At 32.6% G+C, this 17,624-nt stretch overlaps 1 protein-coding gene across 2 annotated transcripts in view; it reads right to left on the reverse strand.

Moving 5' to 3' along the window:
- ccbe1 (collagen and calcium binding EGF domains 1) overlaps positions 1 to 17,624 on the reverse strand; it is a 108,661-nt gene that overhangs the window by 10,160 nt on the left and 80,877 nt on the right. Inside the window, exon 9 of one of the 2 annotated variants that reach the window (XM_056447185.1) lies at positions 2,126 to 2,161. In XM_056447185.1, the coding sequence (XP_056303160.1) occupies positions 2,126 to 2,161 (36 nt within the window). Of the gene's footprint in view, positions 1 to 2,120; positions 2,162 to 17,624 lie in introns of both variants that reach the window. The other variant, XM_056447186.1, reaches the window with a different exon arrangement.

Below are 17,624 nucleotides of genomic sequence, written 5' to 3' on the forward strand. Positions count from 1 at the left end.
CAGTTATTTTAGTCAGTCGTGTTGCTTCTCAATTCTAAGATCGCCTTTGCATGCATATTGGACCATCCTTATTGTCAAACCCTGCTTTTAAGAATTATTATCTGGGAAAATTATTATCAACCAGCCAAAGTGGCTAGTGGGAGTGTCTGTCTTACCCACAACCGCTGAAATCTACCCGCATTTGGCGGATGTTAATGTAAAGCCCAATGCAAGATAATATACAAAATTGTTTTTGATCCATGTCCATTTCAAATGCTTTGCATGTGAGTTTTAAGGTAAAGTAACCTACCCTACTATTATAACAAAAACAACCTTCTCATTTAGTATAATAATTTGATATAAAAGTAAGCAAAACAGTGGATTTTGAGCACTGTGCTTGGTTATAATTGTGTCATGATCACCAGCAATCTAGCCAGCAAAGTCTCACACACTTGCGGATTCTTGTTCACTGTTAACCTGTAGCATTACAAAGCGTTAATCCTGTCTAGTCTTTCTGTGTTTTGATCCTCAACTTGTTTTCCCGTAATTGATTCTTTGCCACCTGTACTGGCCATTCGCCTGTTTTTGACTACAATCTTGAATTACTACCTTTATACTCCTGTTTGCTACCTGTTTGACCATTGCCTGCCTGACTACTCCTATTTATAAACTGCATGTGGATCCTCAACTCCCTTGTACCCTGACTCCAATAATACAAATAGGTTCCAGTTATGCTTCTTAATAATAATGTAAATCTCAGGTTTCCCCAAAGTGTGTCTGTGAAGTCTGGCCTCAATAAATCTCATGGATCAAGTATTGAATTATGCAGAAAATAATTCCCTTTTTTTGGAGGAAGCAAAGAACATGCTATATGACATATAAAATTACTTTTGTTCCAGAAGTTATAAGGCTTTATGGCCTTAAATCTTAGCAAGTTTAAATTTTGTATGCATGTTTTATTATTATTATTATTATTATTATTATTATTATTATTATTATTATTATAAATATATTTATTTATTTAAAAAAATTATCACACTGTTTTTTTGTATGATGTGTCATGATGCTTCTGCTCAATTTGAATGGCCCCTTTCAGAATAAATAAAGTTGTTATACTTAAACTTTAAACTTTTTTTCATCCGTGTCTCTTTAAATGCAAATGAGCTGCTGCTTCCCACCCCCCTTTACAAAAGTGGGTGGGGTCATTACAGCTTGTGTCTCTGTTACTCTGATAACAATAAGCAAATGATCTCCATGTGTTTTAAAGGTTTGTCAGTTGAAACTCCTGATTTACCGTTTTCTGAGCTCACAAAACTGAAAAGTGTGTATAGAAAGATGACTATTAGGCGTGACGTGAGTATTAGGCTTAGTTATTTTAAATGTCAGTTGTTAAAGACATACAAGTTTATGCCATAAGCAAAATAAATACTAAAGTTCCCATAAAGTTGGTTCTCTTGACATATATTAGGTCTGTGAAACAGTGTAAATTGGACATGGAGACAATGCAAGACTAAATTATTCGACTTTGGGGTATTGTGATGTGTTTGTGGTGTTTAAAAGGAGTTCTGAATCAGTGCTTATAGATATGAACTCCCTTTAGGGTGAATTTGTCATGAACAATGTAAAGGTTAACACAAAGACATAATAAAACTCCTTTAATTTTGTTTGTAAAGCATGAGCTAGATCACATTTCTCAGTTTGGGAGAATATGGCAGTTCTGTGTGAAGATTCACCAACAGACAGTAATATAATAGTGTGGTATGATAAATATGATAATATAAATCTATGAATAGCTTTGATATCCTATGATTAGCTACGGTGTATTGTGAAATCCCTCAGTGTAATTATATTCAATATTTAGACTAATCATATTTGCCATTTCAAGAATGTACTAATGGTGTTTTGACATTCTCAACTATCTGCGATTCGTCACACCACCTATGATGTCATATTTGAACATTTTGGGTTTTGGTCACTGACCCCGAAGCCATCCAAGAGTTTAATTTTATTAGTGATCAGTCACCATTGATCTTAAACATCTTTATCCTGTTTTCCCAAATATTTGCATTCCACGGATGGAAAACTGCCCTCAGCCAAGGCTTCGGAATTACAAAGAAAAGAGATAAAGATAGAAAACATACCGTACCTTCATGCCATCTCTCCCAGGAGCCCCAGGAGGACCCTGAAAACCCACAAACAAAACATCATAATTAAACACACACCAAACATACAGTACACTGTAAAGAGCAATTAGTTGACTTTAAAATAAAAAGAGAGTAAACTTGTTGCCTTATAATTATTAAGTAAACAAACTGCATAATTATAAAACTTAAGTCAATGGATACATCAACTTGTTGCTTTTAAGGCAATGGGTTTACTCACTTTTATAAAGTAATTGGTTTTTACAGTGTATCTGTTAAAAACCAAAACTATTAAAAAAAGAATAAAAGATTATAAATGCTAAACATTATAAACAGCAAATTTTTCCTATCCATATAACACGTTTACATTTTTAATCTATTTTTAAATCACAATTTCCAATATGGTTTTCCATCAATAACTCACAATACAACAGCATATACTAATGAGATAATGAGATAAGATAATCAAGTCAGGTACAGACTATGTGCTTATTCAGTGATAAATTTGATTTTAAACACAATTTTACATGATATTTATTGCCATACTACTGAAAGCAGCAGCAGTTAGTTCACCTCAGATCTTGAAAATAAAATGTCTAGCAGACTGTTCAGAACTGTGACTCAACAAGTGCAAATCATCAACATCAATCACTCAGTAGCCTATTAATAATGTTAAAGAGGTTTATTAGGAATCTCAAATATTTCTTTGTTATATTCAAAATTAAATTCAATGCCTTTTGTTTAAAAAAAGCCTATTTTTCTTTCTCTTTATCCTGGGATTCAAATAATCTTTGATCCGGTCTGTATCCAGAAGTAGATACTTGTCATGGTCAATGAATCAAGACCACAAGATCCTAGTCGGTTAGTCTGGTTTGCTGGAATGTTGTTATGGCTTTTTATTCTCTTTTCTTCATCTACGTTAAGCTGCTTTGGCACCATCTACACTGTAAAAAGAGCGATAGAAACAAAGATGAGTTGATATGAATTAATATTGTTTTTAGTGCTATAAATGGTGCTTAATTGTACTAAATCCGAATCAGAGAGTAAGAAAGTTTCAACAATTTGTCACAATAGTGACAAATTAAAATACAAACAAAAAGTGTATGAACTGCAGCATATGAGCTGTCCTTTAAATAAAAAAAAAATCCAATCAATCATTAAACATTCATGCAACACCTTAGTTTAAGTATCAATTCTCACTGTTAACTAGTTTCTTATTCCCTGCCTATTATTAATATATTGGCTGTTTATTAGTTCTTATAAAATGTATATTCTGCATGATCATACTAATAAAACCACATAATCCCAATATCTAAACCCTACTAAACTACTTAAATGGTTTGTTAATAGCGAGAATTGTACATTAAAATGAAGTGTGACCAAAGTTATTAACATAGGCCTAGCTTATTATTTTAGTTTAAATGCGTATCTAATTAAACATATAACAGCCGAAGGGCAAATAAACCACTCAAGGCACTCCAAGAACGTCATATTTACAATCATCAAATCATGGATTTGATGGTCCCATTCATTCAGCTCTCAAATATTTTCACACATCAAATCATGCTTGTCCAGATCTCTAGGGCAGATCTGAGCCATATTCATACTAGAATGGAAAACATGATTCATCGGTCTAAAAATACTGTGTTGAGCAGTGCATCTTTATGCGTGTGATTAAAGAGAGCTGGTTCTGGGTCAGTGAAAGCATCAACAGTGTTTTAGTAAGGACACAAAATGCATGGATTCCTGAGAGATCAATGATTTCTCATGACAAATTGTAACTTTTTGATTTAATGGCTAATTTGTATGAATTCGTACAATCTCACTCGTACAATTCAGTACAATTTGTTAATCCCCCAATGATGGTTGGGTTTAGGGGTGGGGTTTTCGTACATTTTCATATGACTGAACTCATTTGAATTTGTCCAAGTTAGCCACTAAACTGAGAAAAACAAAAACAGTTACATTTCCACATGAGATCAGGCTAAACAAATAGGGGAGTCCCATGACTACACACTGCAAAAAATGCTTTGTCTCGTTTTTAGTCAAAATTCTTAAAGGGCACCTATGATGAAAAACAACTTTTGTAAGCAGTTTGGACAGAACTGTGTAGGTATAGTGTGTCCACAGTCATATTGGAGTGATAGAAACCCAACAAGAGTCTTTTTAAAAATTTCCTGACGCTAAAATAGGATCAAAATCCCAGTGATTTTGAGGCCCACCGCAACATGAAGTAGGAGTGCAGAAAATGCTTGATTTAAGATTTTTTTTGATATTTGGACTAGAAACAAGACAACAAATTTAAGAAAAGCATTTTTTTTGCAGTATACACTAAAAATGGTAAATATGAGAAAAAAAGGCTGTCAAAAAAGTCTTTATTGTCTAACCTTTACATCTTTTGCTCAAAATATAACTAAAAACTCTGACTAAGAATGATTGGAAACAACACGTTTTTGTCAAAATATAAAACAAAGTATATGTGTGTCACAATTACTGGCCCCCCTATGAATTCTTATGAGTACAATATATTTGAAGAATGTTCCCTGTGATATTTGACATTTATTTAGTACACCTGGGTGACTAGAAACAGGAAACTGTTCAACTGTGAGCTCCTGTTTCACAGGGCTACAAATATGAGGAAACACAAAGGCCAAACTCCCTCAGTCATTCATCACAATGGGGAAAACCACAAAACAGAGCTGGGATCTGCCATAAAAACTCGCTGAGCTTCATAAAATGGCCAGTGGTTATAAGAAAAGAGCTAAAACACTGAAAATGCCAATTTCCTGCATCAGGACAGTAATTGAGATTGCTTTGGAGAAAGGCAAAAATATCTAAAATGAACCCTGGCTCCAGCCACTCATTTTCTTACTTTCTGGCTCTGTCCAACATGAACCTCTTTTTGGGCATCAATTTTCAAATCAGCTTCTGAATGTCTTTCTTTAAATATTAAACCACGCACCACTATTTGGACTGAACCTTCAAATGTTTCTTTGTCATTTTCACAACCTAATGCAATACATTTTGTTTAAAGATGGTTGAAGATGACAAAGAAACAGGCTTAGTCCAAATAATGCTAAAGGTTCAAATAATCTTGGATCCGGTCTGCGTTTAGAGCAGATAACTGTCATGGCCATCGATAAATGAAGCGTGCAAGACATTCTCTGCATTGATCCGGTCAGCTAGTCTGATTTGCTATAATCCTCCACAATCTGAAATATTTTTATGGCTTTTTATTCTTTTTTCTTCCGATATGATAAACTGCTTTGGCAAAATCTACATTGTAAAAAGAGCGACTGAATAAAAAAATGAATTGAATCATTATTGTTTTGATTCAGAGAGTAAAAAAGTTTCAACTAACTGTGACTATTTGTTAATATATTGGAAAAGTTGAAGTCTTTAAATTCTTTTAATTAATATTGTACCTCTCTGATTAATAAACATCAATAAAAACTAAACTAAGTTAAACTTTGGACCCATTTACACGAATACATTCATGTTTTAACACTACCCCAAAGTTTTCGACCCCCTGAAAATGGAGAGTTTTTAAGGCCATTTTCATTTTAAAATACTGGTAATCCATGTCAGTGCCGATGAAGGAAAACAGAGACATCTGAAAATGGAGGCATAGCTAAATGCATGAGGAAATGCATGGTAAAATTATACCCTGTCTCTTTTGCTGCAGTTTTAGTGCATTACAGAGTAATTAGTTTTTTAACAGTATAGTGTGGATGGAGACCTTTTTAGAAATGCTAGATGAAACATCAGAATGGATGTGGATTGTTTTCCTTCTAAAACAATGTTTTAAAACTAAAATGCATCAGTGTAAAAGGGGCCTAAAGGATATTCCAGTCAACAACCATAAATACGTCTGAAAAAGGCCATGGTCTGTCCGAGTGGCAAAATAAATGTCAAATTTTTCCAGTTGGAGAAATGTAGAAGTTTGCTGGCTTTTGGTGTCAGAAAGTCTTAAACTATAAACTGACATCATGAACTGTTTTATTTAAACAAACAAACAAACAAACAAACAAACAAACAAACAAACAAACAAACAAACAAACAAACAAACAGCTTTTACATCCAGAAAAAAATTCAAGTATTTTGAGCTTTTTGTTAATATTTTAAGCAAAAGGTTAAACAATAAAGCCCTTTCCCCAGCTTCATTTACTGGGATTTACTAGGGGTGCCAATAAAAGCATTAAATTCATGCTAAAACAGCATAATCCCACAGACACGACTGGTGGAAGATCCATTTTTCAAGCCCACTTTTACAAACTGCAGTGCTTCTCATTTGTCAAATTAAATGAAGAAAGTCTGAACACTTGTTAGGAGTTATTTCTATATCCTGGATTCATAAATTATTACACAACTCCAGAAGCATTTTTCTTCATTGACGACTCGTGCTTCAGCGATGTGGTCTAACGCGTTAAAAGCAAAAGGTTAAGTCTATTGAAACGTTTACGACGGGGGTCCTCGAGAAGCACACAGGCCAAAAAAAGCAACCCATGTGCAGAAAAACGCAGGCAGTCTTTTCCCTGTTATTGCCATTATCATTTATCAACATGCAGAGATAGGATGGATGTTGTGCTTGGGCATATTGAGAAATGTATTGTTTCTACGCAAAACAAACTGTGACAAATGCTTGGCACACGACCAGATGTTTGAGAGGAAATAAATATATATATATATATATATATATATCATCCAGTGATCAAACAGGACAGGGATCAGAATGATAAAGGAGGAAGAAAAGAACAAAAGAAGATCAAAAGTGACTCCCGTTACCCATCTTAGTTTCCACCCCACCTGCAAAAGACACCCCCCTTCAGGGAGTCAGAGGTCAGCCAGCTGAAGGTCAGGGGTTTCAGAAGACACGTGTTCACACGCCGGCTCAGCAGAGGAGACCAGAGGAGATCAAGTCATATCTCTGGTCTAATTATTTACAGAAACAATTTATTATACCATATTAATTATTAAATAACTATAAAAACATTTATAGATTGATTTTAGTAATACATTTTAATATTAAATATTATTTATTTATTCCTGAATTATTTAGTTAATTACTAATTAATTTTTTTTTATCACATTTTAAATAGAAGTGGGGATCTTGTCCGAAAAGAATAAAGAGAGTCTTACCTATACTTAATTATTTACAGAAATGATTTATTATATCATATTAATTATAAAATAGATATCAAAACATTTATAGATTGATTTTAATTATACATTTTAATGTTAAAAATGTCATATTAATTGTGTATTTATAAATTATTCAATGAATTACAAAATAAAAATTTAAATCACATTTTACATAGAAGTATAGGGAATCAAGACAGTCATATTTATACTTAATTATTTACAGAAATTATTTATTAAATCATATTAATTATAAAATAGTTAATCAAACATTCATAGATTGATTTTATTATACATCTTAATATTAAAGATTTAATATTAATTATTTATTCATGAATTATTCAATTAATTACTCATTTAAATTTTAATTACATTTTAAACAGAAGTAGGAATCTTGTCTGAAAAGAATAAAGATAGTAATATATATACTTAATTATTTACAGAAATGATTTATTATATCATATTAATTATAAAATAGTTAATAAAACATTTATAGATTGATTTTAATTATACATTTTAATACCACAGATTTTATAATACGATTTTATATTTTATATTGTTTATTTTTGAATTATTCAATTAATTACTAATTAAACATTTAAATAAGATTTTAAATAGAAGTATAGGGATCTTAGGAATCCAGACAGTCATATCTATACTTATTTATTTACAGAAATGATTTAAATTTTTTAATTATAAAATACATAATATAAATATATAATATTATAAAAATATTTATACATTGATTTTATTTATATATTTTAATATTGAAGATTTAATATTATTTATTTATAAATTATTTTTTAAATTAATTACTAATTAAAATTTGAAATCACATTTGAAACAGAAGTATGGAATCTTGTCTGAAGAGAATAAAGATAGTAATATTGATACTTATTTAAAGAAATTATTCATTATATCATATAAATTATAAAATAATTATCAAACATTCATAGATTGATTTTATTATACATTTTAATTTCAAAGATTTAATATTAATTGTTTATTTATAAATTATTCAATTAATTACTAATTAAATATGAATTAATAGAAGTATAAGGATCTTCATATCTATACTTAATTATTTACAGAAATTATTTATCACATCATATTAATTATAAAATAATTAATTTATTAAACTTATAATTACATTACCACAGTGGCGACCCCTGATAAATTTGAGACTATACCAAAGGAAAATCAGTGAGTAATTAAATAATTAAATTAAATTACACAATTATCTAATAGATCCTTAATTAATAATAATTAATTAATTAATGATGAACATTTGAATAATAATACATGATATAATACATGAATAATAATACATTTTAGTTTAATTTATTAAACATATAATTAAATAACCACTGTGGTGACCCCTGATAAATCAGGGACTATACCAAAGGAAAATGAGTGAGTAATTAAATTAAATATTATAATTAAATTAAATAACACAATGATCTATTAGATTAATTATTAATAAGCAATTAATAATGAATATTTGAATAATAATAATTTTCTTTGTTACATAATGGCACTTTAAGTAAGACTTTTAATATACATTTTTTAAAATATTAAAATATGATTTTTATAAACATTGAAATAAATCAAATAAAGAAATCTCTTCCTCATAAATCTGAGATCTTAGCAGCAATCTGGAAATCTTAATAACCTTTTAATGTGCACACAATAAATAAATAAAAAAAAAATTAAATTGGCCCATGCCTTAGATTGAATTATGTACAGACACCACTCTATGCAGTTCAAAAAAAATAATCAATAAATAAAAAATAAATATATAATAATAATAACAACGATAATCTATGTACAAAAAAAAATCAACTAGGTAATTATGATGTCCGTTATCTTATTTTCGCCATCACATCCAATCAAAACGATGCAAAATCAGCACAGCAATGTCCTGGTAGCCATTTATAACATAATATCAGTGGCGTTTCTTAAATAAAGTAATTCATTTGTACTTGAAGAGTATGTTTTGTTTGAATTATGAAATGTTACAACAAGTAATGTTATAAAATTGGGACCTTGTATATAACTTTAACACGGTCAATCTAATAAGGCACACTAATCAAGAAGAAAAAATCTAAATGGTACTTTGTGTGAGTGTCTTGGCTCAGTATTAAATGTAAACACAGTCTGTAAAGACCTAAGTGAATGTAAACAGTCTGGAAATAAAAAAGGCAAGTGTCAAAACATTACCAATGACCAGTGTCATAAAATGTCCCAATCTCCTCATGTGAATCTAGATCTAGACGCAACCATGACAAGCAGGATATATTACTGCAATCTCTTTGATTTAAAAGCCAACAGCTCATATATGCTGGAAGTGCAAAGATTTTACACAAGACTAAACTGCAAATGAAACAGATCCTGCACCTGCTGATCAAGTTTCAGTCTTACAAGCCTTCTGAAGCTATTATAGTCTGCTGTATAAGCAAACAAGAAGTGGAACAGCATCTCAAAAACAAAGGCTTCCATGGCTACGAGAGCTCAAAATTGATTATGTCCCAAATAAGACCAGACATTGCAGACTTACTCAACGTTCATGACCTTAGAGTAAAGATATTTCAAGCACAAATCTTAAAGGGATACAGTAGATTATACAAAAATGGCAGGACTTTCAACATGTAATGTACAGTAGCTAACTTTTTTTCAGTAGTAGTTCATTAACAGAATAATTGGTCACCATTTCCTTCCGTGTTCCATTGATGGTCACAATGGCTTTCATAGTATTTTTTTCTCTATACTATGGAAGTTAATAGTGACTGTCGCTTGTTTGGATACCAACATTTTTCAAAATATCTTCTTCTGTATTCAACAGAGGAAATAAATTTGTTTAGAACAGGAGGAAGGAGAGCAAACATGTCTAAAAGTTCATTCTGGAATTTAACTACTTCTTTAAATTCTTTTAAAGGTTAAGTATGCAAGGTTTTGACTCTTTTAAAGCAGAGAAACACCATAATAAGTTTGGAACATGCTAAGCGAACAAACTTGTTTACCTAAAAAGACAATGCTACAGTCAGATATTCCACTTTAAAAGGTATGTTCTGTGTTGGAATGTCTGTCTTTCTTTTGGTCTGTGTAACACCACCCACTGGCAGTCTAACCAATAGGATTTCAGCACCCTAAGTTTCCTTGGTGAAAAAACACTGCATATTTACGATGCCAAATGATAGTGGTTAGAGTTAGAGATGTAACATTCGACACATCCTAAAAAGCTTCCACCCAGCATGATCAGCGTTGTGTTTACATCTCACAATGAATAGGAGTCAACTTACGAAAATAACTATCCACATAAATAAACTCTACATTAGGTGATATATAATTTGCAACAAATACAGCTGAAGTCAAAATTATTCAGCCTCCTGTGGATTTTTATTTCTTTTTTGAATATTTCCCAAATTATGTTTAACAGAGTAATGAATTTTTTCACAGTATTTCTGATTAAAATAATTTCGGCTGGAGAAAGTCTCGAAGAGAAGCAGTTTTTAAATTTTCAAAGGTGCAGTATGTAAGTTTTGCACATCTGGTTCAAAATACACGCAAGTGCAGGTTGATAGATTGACAACACCAACATATCAGTGATTCAGCATCTACATTTAATAACGTTAAAGTGATTTAATATTAATTAGATAATAAACTTTATCATTTCGTTGGAGTGCAGTTAGTGCACTATTCTGTGATTCTGAATGGCTGTATATAAAATTCTGTCATGTTGCGTCTGGTGCAAACAGCCAAATTGCTTATCGCTGCAATCTCATTATGTAGCGTGCTGTTAGGACAGAGTCACAGTAACCTGCTCACCTAATGTTTAAGTTTGTAATATTTATATTATTTGTTCATTAATAACCACCTCATGGAGCTCCGAATGCGTCTCATTTCGAAGTCTGCTACTGTCCACCGGAGGTCGCATTTCGGTCACGAACATATATTTTGAGAGCATTCCTGACTGAATGAATGAAATACGCGGTTTTCCATGAAGACAACCCGGGGTGCTGAAATATAATTGACTAAACTGGCATTGGGCATGTTAAATAACCAAAACAAACATTCTGGTGCGTAATGCACATTTTGGAAGCAGAATATCTGACTTTACCATTGTTTTCCAGATAATGAAGTATGTTCACTTAGCATGTTTCTTACATATCTGCAAACATATTATGGTATTTTTATGCTTCAGAAGAGTCAAAACCTACATTCAGCACCTTTAACTTGCCTAGTTATGCGAATTAACCTAGTTAAGCCTTTAAATGTCACTTTAAGCTGAATACTAGTATCTTGAAAAATATCAAGTAAAATATTATTTACTGTCATCATGGTGAAGATAAAATAAATGAGTTATTAGAGATGAGTTATTAAAACTATTATGTTTAGAAATGTGTTGAAAAAAATCTTCTTTCCGTTAAACAGAAATTGGCCACAGAAATATACAGAATATATATATTCCGACTTCAACTGTAAGTATACATTAGCTTACAATGTAAAGCTCGATACTTTTATTGTTAATTGTGCTCAATTCTATTGGTGATGTCAATTTGGCAACCTGTGTGTGTCAAGACTTAAGAGGGCAAAAAAACCTCTCTAATATTTTGAATTTGGACTGCAATATTTAAACCAACCACTTGGTCCTACATACAGCACCTTTAAGTTGAATTTTTGAGGTGAACTATCCCTTTATGTATATACACTCTGAGAAAAAATGGTACAATGTTGTACCAAAGAAGGTACAAACCCTTGTCACTGGGGCAGTGCCTTTTTAAGGAACAGAATTATACCTTAAGACAAAGAAACAAATTTGTACCGTTGCAGTTTGTACCTTTAAGGACATGATTTGTACCATGGGAAACCAAAACGTACCTTTGGTTTTTAAAAGATACAATATTGAACCTTCATCAAAGGTACAAATCTGATTCATGGAGGTACCACTACAGTGACAAGACACTTTGTACACAGTGTCAAATGTGTATCTTCAAGAACTATTGAAAGGCATTTTGCTATATCCAAAATGTGTCGATTTATTTTCAGTAAATATAAAACGCTTTTTTAAAAAAAAAGTTTCTTTTTGTGTAAATGCATCTTTTCCATTGACAAAAAGAATAAAAAAACTTGAAAATAAATCAAAAGATCAAATTTTTGCTAAACATTTCACAACACTTTTCACAAAAATGTTACAGAAACTAATGTTACATTCTCCCATGTACAGCATAACACATTTTTTTCTCTAATTTTAACACAATACCTTTGTAATCACTTAAAAGTCAATTTAATTTAATTAACTTAATTTTAAAATCGAAATAGAATTATGCAAAAGTATTGTAACGAGATATGCACAATGTTTGATTAGTTTTACAATACTGAAATGTCTGCATGAACACTTTGCATGTGCAAGACTTTTGCCAGCTCACGTGCGTAGTGGAAAGCAAACGCCAAAAGTTATGGATATCAATAATGAAAATGTATTTTCAGAAAATGCATACCAAATGTTTATAAAAATGCCTTAATTGTTAAGTTTACAAGACCTATAGTTTGTTTTGCTTTATGGAACTTAATAATTAATGTTTATGAGTTTCTTAAAACATGCTTTTAAACATTGTTTTAATATCGACATTAATATTGAATCACTTTGCCTATACAGTAATATTTCTTTTCACAGATATTGTAATAAAGTTATTAAGAGTTATCCAACATCTAAGAACAAATGTGTACCTTCATTTCAATTGTACCATAAAAGGTACACAACCGTATCATAAGAGGTCTTTTCTGCACCATATAAGGTACAATTTTTACAAAGGTACAAAACTGTTCCTTAAAGAACATTAATTGTACCACTGTGTACCTTTCTTCTGATAGTGTATGAAGAAAACGTTCCTTGACATTTCCACAGTCAACCAACACTGCGGATTCCTCTACAAATATCTGTGGTCATAAACTTCGGATGTCATCTCCACAGGCTACAAATACATATGCTGCAAAGTGACGATTCTGCTGAAAAGGTTAAAATGAGAAAGTGTGCTGCATTTCACAGCGCCTGTAATTTGAGCGCGAAAAGTGTGAGATGATAATTCATTATGTGCGTCAGGTTGAGTCTGGAAGAATGTGTGAAAGAGTAATGAAGGTTAACAGTCCGTAACAGGAAGTGTAAAGCGTGTCGCCGTCGACAGAAACCACAGGTCAACGAGCTGCAACACCTTCATGCTCTGCTCAAAATCAAGCTTGGCTCTATTAATCTGTGAATGTGAGGAGTGAAAAATGAAGAAATTAAGATCAAGTACAATTAGGAAGTTACTCAGCATCTTAAGAATGTAAGGGTAAGGCGATGTTTATTTTCTTTACTCAATCGTGGAGGCCTGAACGTCCTATAGAGGTTGTGTTCAAATGCGTGTTCCCACCAAATTTAGATCATCCAGCAGAAGATATCAAACACAATACAGTGTTCCTTCGTTTATTGCCGGAGTTATTGCCGGAGTTACATTCTAAAAATAAACCGCAATAGGTGAAATCCACGAAGTAGTCAGCTTTATTTTTTACAATTATTATAGATTTAATAGTTTTAATTACTATAGTTTTAAGGCTGTAAAACCCCTCACTTTATACACTTTTCTCAGACAGGCATTAACATTTTTACACTTTTCTCTCTTGCTTAAACACTCTCAAAGTTCAAACTTTCATACAAAAATAAGTCCAGTATTATAGAATAAAACTGAAGATCAAAACCTGTTGTCAGGAGCAAACATTCATCGCTCTCAGCAAAAGGTTCATAAAGATTTTTAGCTATTGTCCGGATAATGTTGGCATCCAGCGTAATGTTCTTTTTCCTGCAGTCACTGATCCACAAAGCTAAAGAAGACTCCATCTTTAAGAGGGTCGCACACTAGACGCGCCGCACACATGACAGTTGGAAGTAACACACACTGGACGTGCACATTCGCATGTTATTTAAATTATTCAGATGACGCTCTGTGGCGCGGCAGAAATATGAACAGAGTTCATAGTTGGTTTGAGTTCTCTTCATTCATTGGGTTTTACTGTGCTCAAATTGCTTCGTTTACTTAAATTAAGTTCACAGCACTTATTACACTGTAAAAAATGCACGGTTCCACACAATTCATTTATGTTGTCCCAACACAAATCGATTAAGTTCACTTAACACTAACAAATTTATGTGGATTGAACATAAAAAATTAAGTTGTCCCAATGAAATCTAAAGAATTGTGTTGTTTCAGCTCATTTTAATTAAGTTAAAAGCTAAATTTTTTGAGTGTAGGATTAGTTTTTGAACTTAAATGGTTTGTTGCAATTGGTTTCCTCAAATGGTTTGAGATACCTTAACTTTTTGGGTTTTACATTGTACTGTACAGGAGACACAGAGGAGATTGATTGACAATGGTCTACAGCCAATCAGGACTCAGAACACAATGCACTGAAAGAAAACGCATGTCAAATTGCACTAAAAAAATCAGTAAAACTTTGAGGCCATGGAAGATGAACCATGTTATAGCAAGGGACCACAGTAGTGCATTTTTATTAACTCCATCCCTGTCTGAAATAACAAATTGTGGAAATCCACCATCAGATTGCATCCAGAATAGAGAAAATTCACTATTTATAGGTTTGGCACACATTTCTTTTTAAAATGTGTTTTAATAGTTTTATCTTTATATATTCTGTGTGTATATTTACATATGCAGAGATTGAGATGGAGAGAGTGTATACACCTGAATAAAACTAAAGAATGGAAAACATTGTTTGGTAAAGGCTTTTGAAGAAATGTAAATTATAGGTATAAAACATACATGTATTAATCTCCCTATCTATGTTTTAAAGAAAATAAACAATACAAACAAATTGCATTTATCAATTATGTATTTATCCATTAATAGAATCTCCATTTACATACAAATTATGTTTTACATAAATCTTTAAAAATGTATAAACACAAATGACTTGTGACACTGTATTGTTAGTTTGCAACCAAATTACAACATATACTGCATATCCAAAACCTGTAAGGTTGTGTTTAACAAGACCTTAATTTAGTGTAATTTTTAAAGCACCAAGCGTTAACCTCCCACTCTTCCTTGTAAAGCTAATATGGAAAGTGACTGAAACGCCAATTTATTGACAAGCCACTGGAGGCTGGCTTCAAAACAGAGCAAATTTCCATTGACTTCCATGTTAAAATGCTCAACTTTACAGCAGAACAAAAGGGCTAAAGTCTAGATCGAATGTGCGGCCGATGGGAAGTGCGATATGCACATCAATATAGCATACTTTTTTTTATGACACTGTATAACAATAATGAATATTTTTACAGTACTGTGACGGTTAGGTTTTGGGTTGGGGTGGGGGTAGGCGATAAAAATACAATTTATTGGGTAACTTAATAGATAACATAAATAATACTCGGACACAAACTGTTTTTACATTACTGTGACGGTTGGGTTTAGGTTTGGGATGGAGGTAGGCGATAATAAAATATAATAAATGGGAAATTTTATTAATAATATAAATAATTATCTTTAATTTCTGATCGCAACCATATCCAATCTAGCAACAACCAACAAAAGTGTTTACAGCCTGCTACAAAAATCAGTTTGTGTTTATAGTTAATATTACCCTTCATGATTGTGAGAGAGGTGAATTTTTTTAATAACATCCGTTTATTCATATTAAGCCTTAAAATTCTACATAATGATGGGTGTCGTCACTTGATTGACAGCTCTCTGCTGCTCACCGCCACATCACTGCAACTCATTCGTTGCGGTGTATACTATACAACTAAGCAAATGTGGTGAAAACAAGAATAAGTCACGTTTAATGAAGTGTTAAGTGTTTCACCCAAAGAAAACCAATTAAAACCAAGTAAATTTCAATCAGGCATCTCTAGCTCTGCCCACGCCCCACCTCTTTGCCCATTTTTGGTTACCAGGGAACAGATTCTGGGTCTGCAAAATGATGTGCTCACAACATGACAACGATTGGCCCTGCCCACTTCTATCTTCATTTGCGCTCTTCAATTAGTCTATGGGTGACATCACAGACACTACTTCCATATTTTTATTCTATGCTTAACACCCAAACTAATGGCGACTGCAACAAAAAAAAAGTGATTGCGGTTTACTTCCATGTGATTGAACAGGCATTTACTGAAGCCATCAAGTGTTGATTTAGCAACAGGTCCATGTGTTACATGACGATTACAACTAAACCACAGCAGGAAAGCAGATTTCCAGAAACAGGACAGTGCATGCTTGCTTGACATCCTTGAACCTGCTTTAGGAAGCACATCCTTCAGGAAGTCATAACAAAAGTGGACACCCAAATAGACTCATGTTCAAGAATGCGAAGCCCAGATGTCACAAAAACAGACGCCAAGCCAAAAAAGCCAAGTTATCTTCATAGAGCTTAATGATGACAAATGACAACAGAAAACAACACCACTGCCCCCTGACCCAAGCCAAATAAAGCATTATGAAAGATTCAGATTTAAAAGAGCTGCGCAATCAGATTGTGTGTTCATGCTAGGTGAATTATTATAGATGTGGTAAAATGAGCACTGTCAGATGAAAGTAAACAATTCAAAACTGCAAATGGTCTATGTCTATTTGTTTTGCTTTTGTAAATATATAGGTGGCCGACACGGTGGCTCAGTGGTTAGCACTGTCGCCTCACAGCAAGAAGGTTGCTGATTCGAATCCCAGCTGGGTCAGTTGGCATTACTGTGTGGAGTTTGCATGTTCTCCCCATGTTGGCGTGGGTTTGCTCTGAGTGCTCCAGTTTCCCTCACAGTCCAAAGACATGCGCTATAGGTGAATTGATTAAACTAAATTGGCCGTAGTGTACGTGTGTGAATGAGAGAGTGTATGGGTGTTTTCCAGTACTGGGTTGTGGCTGGAAGGATTTCCATTGTGTAAAACATATGCTGGATAAGTTGGTGGTTCATTCCACTGTGGTGACCCCTGACAAATATGTGACTAATCCAAAGGAAAATGAATGAATGAATGAAAATATATAGGTTATGGTTTCTACCATCTCAGACTCTGCGATCTCCATTTGGATATTCATCACTAATCAAAGAGAGTTGAATCTCAGAACACAATAGATAAGCATTTCTTACTGATTTCTTATTTGTTTTGCAATGTAACAGATTTGCTAGGAGACTGAAATGTCAATCTGATTTGCCATTGTTGTTGTTAAACTTTTGAGACGTTCATTAATGAACAGTTTGGTTACAATTATCATGCCATCGATTTCTCAGTGCATCACGGTGCACTGACGATGCTTTTCATAAACAATTTGATCTTTTACTTAGCAACATAATAATTCTTGTATTAAAATGTATAA

The sequence above is a fragment of the Danio aesculapii genome, chromosome 21 (assembly GCF_903798145.1).
Source record: "Danio aesculapii chromosome 21, fDanAes4.1, whole genome shotgun sequence".
Classification (NCBI taxonomy): domain Eukaryota; kingdom Metazoa; phylum Chordata; class Actinopteri; order Cypriniformes; family Danionidae; genus Danio; species Danio aesculapii.